At 38.7% G+C, this 13,766-nt stretch overlaps 1 protein-coding gene across 2 annotated transcripts in view; it reads left to right on the top strand.

The window, feature by feature from the left end:
- Positions 1-13,766, top strand: part of LOC127841425 (ubiquitin carboxyl-terminal hydrolase 40-like) — a 56,466-nt gene that overhangs the window by 2,899 nt on the left and 39,801 nt on the right. For both annotated transcript variants that reach the window (XM_052370247.1, XM_052370246.1), the window contains exons 2-8: positions 1,833-1,903; positions 2,196-2,309; positions 2,949-3,074; positions 3,631-3,669; positions 4,034-4,180; positions 6,783-6,926; positions 8,544-8,669. In XM_052370247.1, the coding sequence (XP_052226207.1) occupies positions 1,833-1,903; positions 2,196-2,309; positions 2,949-3,074; positions 3,631-3,669; positions 4,034-4,180; positions 6,783-6,926; positions 8,544-8,669 (767 nt within the window). The remainder of the gene's footprint in view (positions 1-1,832; positions 1,904-2,195; positions 2,310-2,948; positions 3,075-3,630; positions 3,670-4,033; positions 4,181-6,782; positions 6,927-8,543; positions 8,670-13,766) is intronic.

Raw genomic sequence — 13,766 nt, 5'->3', positions numbered from 1 at the left:
AACCTTGTGTAGATGAAAGAGGTCACAGTTTTCATCACGTCTTAATGAAATTTTGTCAGAATGTATTAATTGATGAAATCTGGCTTGGGATTGTATATGGGTCTGATAGAATTTAAGTTTATGTAGCAATGTAAGTCAGGTGAGCGATTCAGGGCCATCATGGCCATCTTGTTTTTCTTTTAACCAGTTTAGCAGTAAAAGTAAGACTCTTAAAATTTTCCCCATTAAGGAAAAAAACGCGCGCAATTTTTTCCCCAAAGTGGAAAATCGCGCTTAAAATTTCCCCCACAGAAGGGCTAAAGGCCCCATCCCCCACAACCCCAAAAAACCCTTGGCTTGAATAATATTGATATTAGTCCAAAGTTTCAAACACATCATGGTTCATTTAAATGTGTATGTTTTTGCAATGGAAGCCAAGTATTCCGAATTCGAAAATACGCTATCGACGATCTCTGGTATCCTCGGTGAGAAGATTTCATGTCTAATCAACCAATCGTAATATACCAACTATCTCCGGAACATCTGTAAGAATAAGATAGATAGAATTGTCAATTCAAAACTTCGGCTTTCGGTTTGATAACGTTTTTTTGTGTCAAGTTTTTGTTTTGAGTATTTCTCCACAAATAACTTGCAAATTGATGTCAGTGATTACAGGTATTGTGTTTGGTACCATGTATTAGGTTAATTGAACTGGATTTTATAGTCATATGTGAGACATTATTGTTTTAAATTAAAAAATCTGTTAACAAGAAGAACTCTGAGCTGTACGTATGTCATATGTACTTATAAAAGCTCAGAGTCAGAGCATTCGAGAAGAACTAGTTTTGTTAGTTGTCTAGATGATGAAAAAAGCTGTACTCAACCGTCAGGGCTGTCAGTTTTTGCTACACATTTTGGAGAAAGTTGGCGAGGCCCTACTGATGGGAAATTTAATGATAGACAATGCAATAATTTTTCAGATAAGCATGATTACTTGATTGTATTCTACTTTGTTATAAAAAAAAATTGTATCAACCGCTTTGCTACAAATACTTAATAAGATAGAGATCAAACTTTTTTGTTCTTGCTGGTATAATGTACAAAAATGCCTTACACACTTACATGTATTCAATATTTGTTCAAAATAATGTTACTTTGTTAGCAGGTTTGTTCAACTATGTTAACAAGGTTCCAAGAATTACTTAAAAGAGAAAAATGTCAGCTTGTCAAGGTGCAGATTGTAAGTGGCCTTGGCAATGCAATAGGCTGTGTTGGCACATTAGATTAGTTGACTTTGTAAATGGAAAATAAACTTAAAAGTACCCGGCCAATTTATACTGGACCCGAATTTCCACCCCAAATCTGATGCAGTAAAACGCTCTACGGAATACAAAAACAAATTCTCTTTGAATAAAACCTGCCTAAACATACTTTTTAGAGTATGAGTTTCGATAATATTGAGACCATTGAGAAAATAATGACTTAAATATGAACAAAATTGATTAGAAAAAATAGCTGACAATGACCAATTTAGCCTTAGAATTCCAAGGTATGTTTAAGTATATTTTCCGTACACTTGGTACAGTCATTAAAGTATACTTAAGAGTACCCAGGGTACATTTAAGTAGTACCCAAGCAGACAAGCCAATCGAGCAGCACTTAGGCTAGAGCTCCCAGGTTTAAACTCTATAGGATCTGCAAAAGCTCATTTCCATTTACCCATTGTTTTTCTAAAAAAACCTCTGCTGAATACACTAAGACTTTTAATAATTCCATAGTACAGTATTTTATTTTGGTATTGCTTATTATGATTGCACTTACTTAAACAAAATTTCTGATGTTTTGTTTTTCAGAAGGTTTGTTTTCACTCAGTGAAGAAGAGCTAGGAACTTTAGATGCTGAAAAACCATTAAATGAGTCCAAGGTAGTTTTTGTGTGTTCAACAATAAATGTATTTACAATGTGCAAAATGCAAATCATTTTTTTATCAAAGGAAGCATGACATCGTCCTCACACAATTTCAATACATATACATACCAGGGCTTGCATTTAGGGAGTTCTGGAAGTGTACAGATAAGCCATTGGTTTGATCACATATGATTCAGATCTTTCCCACAGACAAATTGAATAGCTCTGAAATGAATTGAAATCAAACATCTTTCTTCAAAGCGAGATTAGAACACATTGTTGAAATAAATGTTATGATTTTTTTCCAGGCCCGTGTCATTCCAATTCAACTTCAGCGTCTGTTTGCAAGGCTGCTTCTAATTGATTGTCAAAGTGTTTCTACAAAGGATCTTACCAATAGTTTTGGTTGGACAGACTCTGAGGTAAAGTTTTGAGTAAAATTTGGATAATAATTGGCTACACTGTGCAAAAACCAGGCTTAAAGCATATGCATAACATCTATGCATGCTAATCTGGTACAACTCTTTCATATTGTATTAAAATTTTGTTTATAACATGTAAACAGTCTAAGCAGAAAGTTCTGTCCCTGATAAGTCTGGGTGATCTGCACAGGCTCATCTGGGATGATACATGACACGTATGCATTAATGTGGGTTTTGCCAGAGAATGGCTCATATATATGTACATTGTATTAACATTTTTGAAAATTTGCGTAATATGTTTGCAATGTGTGTATTATTAAGAAAAAAATCAAGTCTCCAGGAAACTGAGACTTGTATTCCTTGATTTTCAAATGTATTTCAGTTTGTGCTCTTTACTGTAAATTTTTATCTTTTACATTTACAGCAAAAAAGTATTAAAATAAGACCTATGATATGCATTCCTGTATTTGTATTTGCAAAGGTTTGCATATCCTGAATTTCATATTTATATGTTTTAATTTAAACAGAACAGTTTTCTTGCTTCCTGAATATGAATGATATACGTTTTAATAGACTTAATTAACAATTACCGGTAACCGTATCTATTTTAAGAGTTTGTTTAATGTTTTCTTGTTTCAGCATTTTCAACAGCATGATGTCCAGGAGTTAAACCGTATCCTGTTTAGCGCCATTGAAAGCTCACTTGTGGGAACAAGTGGTCGAGATCTCATACAAAAACTCTACCATGGCAAGATTGTTAATCAGGTTAGCCTTTATCCATGAAGTTTCGAATAATGTATTACATTATTTTAAAAAATGGCTAGATAGAAGATTGATTCAAGTAAAATGTATTCAAAAGTAAATTGTCATTTTTGAACTGACAAGGTAAAGTGTAGTAACAATTTGACATTTTGAAACAGACTTTAGTTCAAATTAATTTGTTTCTAGTAATCTATATTTCTTATTTCTTTCATTTGCTGCTAGCATTTAGATATAGTAACTTTAGATCACAAGGTAATTTATGTACTGTTACCTGGCATTTTAACCCATTAATGCCTAGTGGACTCCCCCATTCTTCTAAATTATATTAATTTATTTCCAAAGTTAGGGATGTCTAGTATATTTATTTCTATATTTAAAATATTTCTTACAGAAATTCCTTTAAGCAAACAGCGCAGACCCTGATGAGACGCCGCATAATGCCAAGACCTTTTTTCTAGACGCTATGCGTAAATGGGTTAATGTACTGTTACCTGGCGTTTTAAAACTGCGTGTTCTTAAAACTTTACTTCACATAGTTTTCTATTTATCTTTATTTCAGATTCGGTGTAGAACGTGTGGTAATGTCAGTGAGCGACAGGTAATAATGGGCCTGGTCTCCATAGTGCCCATCTTTGTGAAAACTGTTGTGAAAATTCTTTGTGATCTAGTCACATTTTTTACCACATGATTAAAAAAAATAGTCAGTTTGATATAAGAATACTAGGAAATGGTATTGAGAATTTTATGTTCTTATCATTTGCCATAATTGTTTGCTGATAACTTATCCATCGTGAAAAAATATCTACTCAATCCCACAGGTGTTTGGCGCGTGGCCAAGTCACTTTAACACTATCAATTTGTCATAAAACAACATTTTTTGTCATTTTGAAAAAAGAAAATTCTGATACGCGCCCAACACCTGTGCTCAATCCTTGAGTATTATTACACATGTTACTGCGCAGGAGGAATTTTTGGACCTGCCATTGACAGTGGCAGGAAGCTCCAGTTTGGAGCAGAGTCTGTTCGCTGCATACAAAGATGTGGAGGTACTCAATGACAGGAACCAGTACAAGTGCTCCAGGTGTAACGGACTGGTTGACGCTGAGAAGGTTGGTGCTTGGTTTTAGTGTAGCGAATATTGTGGGGAAAACGTGATCCAAAAAATGAATTCCCTCATCAGCAAAAAATACATCACATGTACAGAATTTAAAAAAGTTTGGTGATTTATTTTCACATTATATTTTGATTGGGTTAAAGCCTACTTGATTTATAACTCTGAAAATTCAAAAATTGTCTCCACGTTCAAAAGCAAAAGAATAACCTCAGCCACTTGTAAAATGCTAGATGCTAAGCTGATCAATGTCTGCTGTCAGTGATGCATTATTATGCCATCTTGTTGTCAAAGGCACATTATTATGCTATCTTGTAGCCAATGACACATTGTTATGCCACTGTTTAGTAATTGGCACATTGTTATGCCACTTTCTAGTCATTGGTACATGATTTTGCCATCGTTTAGTATTTAGCACATTGTTATCCCACCTTATAGTCATTGGTACATTGTTATGCCACCATTTAATAAATGGTACATTCTTATTCCACCTTATAGTCATTGGTACATTCTTATGCCACCTTATAGTCATTGATACATTCTTATGCTACCTTATAGTGATTGGTACATTTTCATGTCACCTTATAGTCATTGGTACATTGTTATGCCACTGTTTAATAATTGGTTGATTGTTATGTCACCTTACAGTCATTGCTCAGCTACATGGTTATGCCACCGTTTAGTAATTGGTACATTCTTATGCCACCTTATAGTCATTGGTACATTCTTATGCCACCTTAAAGTCATTGGTACATTCTTATGCCACCTTATAGTCATTGGTACATTGTTATGCCACCTTATAGTCATTGGTACATTGTTATGCCACCTTACAGTCATTGGTACATGGCTATGCCACCGTTTAGTAACTGGTACATTCTTATGCCACCTTATAGTCATTGGTACATGGTTATGCCATCTTATAGGCATTGGTGCAGGATTATGCCACAATTAAGTAATTGGCACATTGTTATGCCACTTTCTAGGAATTGGTATATGGTTATGCAACCCTATAGTCATTGATACATGGTTATGACATCTTGAAGTTATTGGTACATGATAACGTCTCCATGTGGTTGTTGGTACATTATAAAGTTGTATTGTGGTTAATGGAAAATGTTTGTTCACCTTGTAGTCAAACACAAATTATTGTGTCATCTTGTATATTTTAAAACAAGATTCTGTCTCTTGGTAGTTATTGGCTCATGATCATGCCTTTTTAGCTCGACTATTATATATGAAATATATATAGTGGAGCTATCCTACTCACCCCGGCGTCGGCGTTTCCGTGCCGTTAGCGTTCAAATGTTAAAGTTTTCGTACTACCCCAATTATTTTCATTGTCCCTTGACATATTGCTTTCATAATTTGCATACTTGTTTACCAACATCACCCCAACCTATAAACAAGAGCAGACAACTCTATTGAGCATTTTGTCATAATTTGGCCCCTTTTACCCTTAGAATATGCAGCATATGTTAAAGTTTTCGTACTACCCCATTTATTTTCATTGTCCCTTGACATATTGCTTTCATATTTTGCATACTTGTTTACCAACATGACCCCAACCTATGAACAAGAGCAGACAACTCTATCAAGCATTTTGTCATAATTATTGCCCCTTTTATACTTAGAATATGCATATTGTTGATAAATCTATGTTACAGTTTGCGTACTACCCCAAATATTTCCTATATCCTTTGACATATTGCTTTTATATGTTGCATACTTGTTTACCAACATGACCCCAACCTATAAACAAGAGCAGACCACTGTATCAAGCATTTTGACATAATTATGGCCCCTTTTACACTTAGATAATTGAACATTTTGCTTAAATTGCCATAACTTCTTTATTTATGATCACATTTTATTATTACTATGACAAACAACACTTATCTGAATACCACAATGGATTCCACCCAAACAATACCCCACGCCCCTACCCAGAATCCCTTCCCCCCCACCCCCCCCCAAATTTTTTTTTTTTTTTAAACATCATCTAATAAATTACCACACCCCACATAAAACACCCCTCTCACCCCCCTACCCCCATTCCCCCCATTTTTTTTTTTAAACATCATCTAATAAATTACCACACCCCACATTATACCCCCCTCTCGACCCCCCCCCCTACCCCCCCCCCCCCCAAATTGTTTTTTTCCTTTTTTAATTTTGAAAGATTGTCTAATAAATGACCACACCCAACATTATACCCCCTCTCAACCCCCCTCCCCCCCCCCCGCAATTTTTTTTTTTTTTTCCTTTGTTTATTTTTGAAAGATCGTCTAATAAATTATTGAATATGAACAATTTCCCCATGATGGCTTACGTTATACTGTCAAGCACTCGAATAGTCGAGCGCGCTGTCCCTTGACAGCTCTTGTTAGATTATTATAATCATGCCATATTTGCTCATGTTTAAAGCCTCTCCAGTTTACACCCGAACCCAGCTGACCAAACCTTGTGAAAAATTAATCATGCTACCTAACTATATAATAAGGCTATTGGAAATTTACTTTTCATATATATAAATGCATAATTATTGAACCAGTAGATAAGAACTATTTCTGAGAAAGATACACAACAATTCTCCGTTGCAGGGTGCCAAGTTACGCAGCATACCGTCCATTCTAACCCTGTCACTCCTGAGGTTCAGTTTCGACTTTGTGAAAATGGAGCGGTTCAAGGAGACAGGTCGCTTCACGTTCCCTACCACCCTCAACATGGCGCCATACTGTGAACAGGCAGGTGGAAAGTTAGGAAATTAAGTCTCGTTCCAGGAAAAGTGAGCTTAATGCATGTGTGTAAAATAGTTGTTCCTGATTAGTCTGTGCAGTCCACACAGGCTAATCAGGAACTATACTTTCCACCTTTATGGATTTTGGTTGAAAGGAATTCTCCTTTACCTGAAAATCCAGTATGTGGATATTTTGAAAGTGTGGTCCCTGATAAGCCTGTGTGGACTGCACGCGCTAATATGGGACGACTCTTATGCTCATGCATTACCGGGTATGTCCAGTTTCCTAGAATGGGGCTCAATGGTTATTTCCAGCAAATGGCGGATGGATATAGAATTGGCGTTGTCTGTCTGTCCATCCATCTGTCTGTCACATAATTCTGCAAGGCTATATCTCAGAAACTATATTAGATATCAACATGGAACTTCGTGGGTGTATAATAGATATCAATGAGGAGAAGTGTAATGCACGCAAACCATCACCTCACACTTTCTTAAGTAAGAGTTATTTCCCTCTTTTTATGTCCCCCACTATAGTAGTGGGGGACATATTGTTTTTGCCCTGTCTGTTGGTTGGTCTGTTGGTCTGTTGGTTGGTTGGTTTGCGCCAACTTAAACATTTGCAATAACTTTTGCAATATTGAAGATAGCAACTTGATATTTGGCATGCATATGTATCTCATGGAGCTGCACATTTTGAGTGGTGAAGGGTCAAGGTCAAGGTCATCCTTCAAGGTCAAACGTCATATAGGGGGACATTGTGTTTCACAAACACATCTTGTTGTATGATGTAACTTTTCTGTGCTTTATCTCAAAAACCAGACACGACTTCAACATGAAACTGTATTGGTATATTGATATAAATGAGTTGTGCCATGCTTAAGAACCATAACTCTTAACTTGTTTAAATAATAGTTATTTCCCTTTGTTTTTTTTTTGTAGTATGTCATTTTTATAGAGCTTTATATCAGATACGATACAAGAGTTCAACTTGAAACCTCATGGGTGTGTAGAAATAAATGGGAAGACGTGCATTACACAGGAACCATAACCATACACTTGCCTAAATAAGAGTTATTCTGCTTAGTTGCTTTGGAAGAAGTAACTCTTGGATACGCTAAAAGATTTCAACATGAAACTTAATGGGTGTAAAGATATCCATAAGGAGAATTGCACTGCATAAAAGTAATTACCCTAAACTTAATTATTTTTTAGGAATATACTGTATATCAAGGGAAATGCATCCATCCATAAACAAAATGTATTTGGCGGGGGATATCAATTCAACAAATTTGCTGTTTTTTTTTAAGCCTATCACTTTATAAACTTTGCATGGTCAGTTTTGTTTAGAGTGTATACATTCAAACAATCTTTTTCCTAACATCATGCAGGCAGTGAAATACTAACACCTCAACTAAGCTGTATTTCCTCACTGTGAAATGCAACTAATACAGTATTCCAACATTATTTTGGTTTCTATAGCAATGTTATTTTATTTTATCTAAATTTCAATGGTACCTATTATTTCCATTACCAAGACCAATAAGACAGTGTGTGTGAACGACCTGCTAAATCAACTGATCTTTATTCAACGCTTATCAAATATTCTCTATTTCTTGTCAAGGTGGTAGAAGGAGAGGACATGATGTATGAGCTATTCTCGGTGGTCATCCACAGCGGGGGTGCACATGGGGGTCACTACCATGCCTACATTCGGGACATAGACGGCCTAGGAAACTGGGTCACACCGGTATGTACCATGCCTACATAGATGACATAGATGGCCTAGGAAACTGGGTCACACCGGTTTGTACCATGCCTACATAGATGACATAGACGGCCTAGGAAACTGGGTCACACCGGTATGTACCATTCCTACATAGATGACATAGACGGCCTAGGAAACTGGGTCACACCGGTATGTATCATGCCTACATAGATGACATAGATGGCCTAGGAAACTGGGTCACACCGGTTTGTACCATGCCTACATAGATGACATAGATGGCCTAGGAAACTGGGTCACACCGGTTTGTACCATGCCTACATAGATGACATAGATGGCCTAGGAAACTGGGTCACACCGGTTTGTACCATGCCTACATAGATGACATAGACGGCCTAGGAAACTGGGTCACACCGGTATGCAGTGCCTTCCCCAGGAATTTGTTCAGGCGCCCCGGGGGTCGGTTCGGGAGGGGTGTCCCCTCCCGACGTTGATTTTTTTTTTAATTTAACGTGTCAATTCACGTTCTGTGGTGCGTTATAACTAAAAAAACAGCGTCAAAAGACGTCATTTGGTGCGCTATGACTCTTCAAAAAAAATCCCCCAGTCATTTAAAAATATATTTTTTATATTGTTTAATTGTTTTAAAACTTTTCCGCACAGATAGTAAACTCCCGACTCGAACGATTCCCCAATACATCCGTTTCAACTCGACTCTATTACTGTATACTTACTATTTTTCAAGTTTCTATTTATTACCCGATAATCCCGTTTATTCCGTTTTTATCAATCTCTTTCTGGTAAATATTTACGATAAAAGCTTTCAGTTATTTCTTTAACACAAACCTTGCCATTTTTTAAGTGACTATTTATAGATTTGATGAAATATTGCCTCTGAATATGCGTCAATCCCCTGACCTGTTGTGTGCTTGTTAAAACGCTCAATACACACCATTTGTATGCAATAGACGCGACGTTGTACATGCTGCATAATTTTCGCGCTCTTTTTAATTGAGAAAAAGATTCGACACAAAATAAATTTGCACTGCTAATTTGAAGCAAAAATATTTAACGTTGCGGTAACATTTACATTCGGAAGTGTGTTTCGGATTAAAAACGCGTTAACATCGACTTACGGTAATGGGTTTTGGATTACAAATTTAATTATTCCCATTTGAGATTTCAACAAATATTAACCGTTGCGTTATAAATTCAACGATAATTTGTTTACACACTTTACGAGTCGAATAAATGTTTTGACGGAATTATGCATGAAATTCACGTTGTCCACGAGGATCACGGCCGGTTGCCATCATCAGGCTTCTAACTATCGATTATCGGACGAAACATTTACAAGTGTGCGTAATTAATTCAACGAAAATTTGTTAAGCGCATTACGTGTCGAATAAATGTCAGAAAAACGAGGTGAATCAGTTCTCTAAATGGACATGTTGAAATATACATGTACTGGAATTAAATTAATTGTTATCACATAATTGTAACTGGGAGTCATTTGCACAACTTACTCGCTATAATAATTAATTGTTTACCACTTGCAATTAATTTCTCGTATTAATTATGAGTCATAGGTAACACTTGTTTACAGTAAAAAGGTGTGATGATGATGCCCGAAACCGTCTTTAATGTTCTGTACTGTACTAATTACCGGTTTTATATTACTCAAATGGTACAACTTCTTGCTAATCAAGCTGCGATAAACTCTTACTTCATGCCCGACGTCAATCAGAAATAATGGTCGATAGTTAACCCCGCCCTCATAAGCATTCGCGTAACCGATTGGACGATGAACTTCACAGTTTGACGACTGGAAAGTTACCAGATACATCCTTGTCAGCATTTAAATGACCGTGTAATGTGGCTAGAATAATCGATACGCGCGTCATGCTATTCTCTTATCAGTGGATTATCCATTACCCCATGTGGTGTTTATGGCGATTACTTGTGAAAGTAGGTACCGAGTGCTCTTTTAAAACAGGGAATATTGATACACTGATAGGGAAACCTTGATTTTTTTGGACAATCTCCACTTTCTTTTACTGAAGAATACACTGATCGGAAAATTTCAAGCGCCCCGGGAACTCTGATTTCGAAATTCAAGCGCCCCGGCAAGGGGCGCTTAAATGGCCTGGGGAAGACCCTGGTATGTATCATGCCTACATAGTTGAATAGACGGCCTAGGAAACTGGGTCACACCGGTATGTATCATGCCAACATAGTTAAATAGACGGCCTAGGAAACTGGGTCACACCAGTATGTATCATGCCTACATATTTGAATAGACGGCCTAGGAAACTGGGTCACACCGGTATGTAACATGCCTACATAGTTGAATAGACGGCCTAGGAAACTGGGTCACACCAATTTGTATCATGCCAACATAGTTGAATAGACGGCTTAGGAAACTGGGTCACACCGGTATGTACCATGCCTACATAGTTGAATAGACGGCCTAGGAAACTGGGTCACACCAGTATGTATCATGCCTACATAGTTGAATTGACGGCCTAGGAAACTGGGTCACACCGGTATGTATCATGCCTACATAGTTGAATAGACGGCCTAGGAAACTGGGTCACACCGGTATGTACCATGCCTACATAGATGAATAGACGGCCTAGGAAACTGGGTCACACCGGTATGTATCATGCCTACATAGTTGACATAGATACCCTAGGAAACTGGGTCACACCAGTATGTACCATGCCTACATAGATGACATAGATACCCTAGGAAACTGGGTCACACCGGTATGTACCATGCCTACATAGATGAATAGACGGCCTAGGAAACTGGGTCACACCGGTATGTACCATGCCTACATAGTTGACATAGATACCCTAGGAAACTGGGTCACACCGGTATGTACCATGCCTACATAGATGACATAGACAGCCTAGGAAACTGGGTCGCACCGGTATGTACCATGCCTACATAGATGAATAGACGGCCTAGGAAACTGGGTCACACCTGTATGTATCATGCCTACATAGTTGACATAGATGCCCTAGGAAACTGGGTCACACCGGTATGTACCATGCCTACATTCAGGCCATATATGGCCTAGGAAACTGGGTCACACCAGTATGTACCATGCCTACATTCAGGACATAGATGCCCTAGGAAACTGGGTCACACCGGTATGTACCATGCCTACATAGTTGACATAGACCTCCTAGGAAACTGGGTCACACCGGTATGTACCATGCCTACATAGTAGACATAGATGCCCTAGGAAACTGGGTCACACCGGTATGTACCATGCCTACATAGTTGTCATAGATACCCTAGAAAACTGGGTCACACTGGTATGTACCATGCCTACATAGATGAATAGACGGCCTAGGAAACTGGGTCACACCGGTATGTACCATGCCTACATAGTTGACATAGATGCCTTAGGAAACTGGGTCACACCGGTATGTACCATGCCTACATTTGGGACATAGATGTCCTAGGAAACTGGGTCACACCGGTATGTACCATGCCTACATAGTTGACATAGACGGCCTAGGAAACTGGGTCACACCGGTATGTACCATGCCTACATAGTTGACATAGATGCCCTAGGAAACTGGGTCACACCGGTATGTACCATGCCTACATAGTTGACATAGATGCCCTAGGAAACTGGGTCACACCGGTATGTACCATGCCTACATTCGGGACATAGATGCCCTAGGAAACTGGTTCACACTGGTATGTACCATGCCTACATTCGGGACATAGATGCCCTAGGAAACTGGGTCACACCGGTATGAACCATGCCTACATAGATGAATAGACGGCCTAGGAAACTGGGTCACACCGGTATGTACCATGCCTACATAGATGACATAGATGCCCTAGGAAACTGGGTCACACCGGTATGTACCATGCCTACATAGTTGAATAGACGGCCTAGGAAACTGGGTCACACCGGTATGTACCATGCCTACATAGATGACATAGATGCCCTAGGAAACTGGGTCACACCGGTATGTACCATGCCTACATAGTTGAATAGACGGCCTAGGAAACTGGGTCACACCAGTATGTACCATGCCTACATTGATGAATAGATGCCTTAGGAAACTGGGTCACACCGGTATGTACCATTCCTACATCGATGACATAGACGGCCTAGGAAACTGGGGCACACCGGTATGTACCATGCCTACATAGTTGACATAGATACCCTAGGAAACTGGGTCACACCGGTATGTATCATGCCTACATTCGGGACATAGATGCCCTAGGAAACTGGGTCACACCGGTATGTACTATTCCTACATAGATGACATAGACGGCCTAGGAAACTGGGTCACACCGGTATGTACCATGCCTACATTCGGGACATAGATGCCCTAGGAAACTGGGTCACACCGGTATACCATGCCTACATAGATGAATAGAAGGCCTAGGAAACTGGGGCACACCGGTATGTATCATGCCTACATCGATAACATAGACGGCCTAGGAAACTGGGTCGCACCGGTATGTACCATGCCTACATAGATGACATAGACGGCCTAGGAAACTGGGTCGCACCAGTATGTACCATGCCTACATAGATGACATAGATGCCCTTGGAAACTGGGTCACTCAAGTAAGCACCATGCATAGATACTTGACTTAGACAGTCTGGGAAACTGGGTCACTCAAGTAAGCACCATTCATAGATACTTGACTAAGACAGTCTGGGAAACTGGGTCACTCAAGTAAGCACCATTCATAGATACTTTACTAAGACAGTCTGGGAAACTGGGTCACTCAAGTAAGCACCATTCATAGATACTTGACTAAGACAGTCTGGGAAACTGGGTCACTCAAGTAAGCACCATTCATAGATACTTGACTAAGACAGTCTGGGAAACTGGGTCACTCAAGTAAGCACCATTCATAGATACTTGACTAAGACAGTCTGGGAAACTGGGTCACTCAAGTAAGCACCATGCATAGATACTTGACTTAGACAGTCTGGGAAACTGGGTCACTCAAGTAAGCACCATTCATAGATACTTTACTAAGACAGTCTGGGAAACTGGGTCACTCAAGTAAGCACCATTCATAGATACTTTACTAAGACAGTCTGGGAAACTGGGTCACTCAAGTAAGCACCAT

Source organism: Dreissena polymorpha, chromosome 8 (genome assembly GCF_020536995.1).
Source record: "Dreissena polymorpha isolate Duluth1 chromosome 8, UMN_Dpol_1.0, whole genome shotgun sequence".
Lineage (NCBI taxonomy): Eukaryota > Metazoa > Mollusca > Bivalvia > Myida > Dreissenidae > Dreissena > Dreissena polymorpha.
Note: the sequence above shows the minus strand (reverse complement) of the source record. Positions and strands in the feature narration are given on the sequence as shown.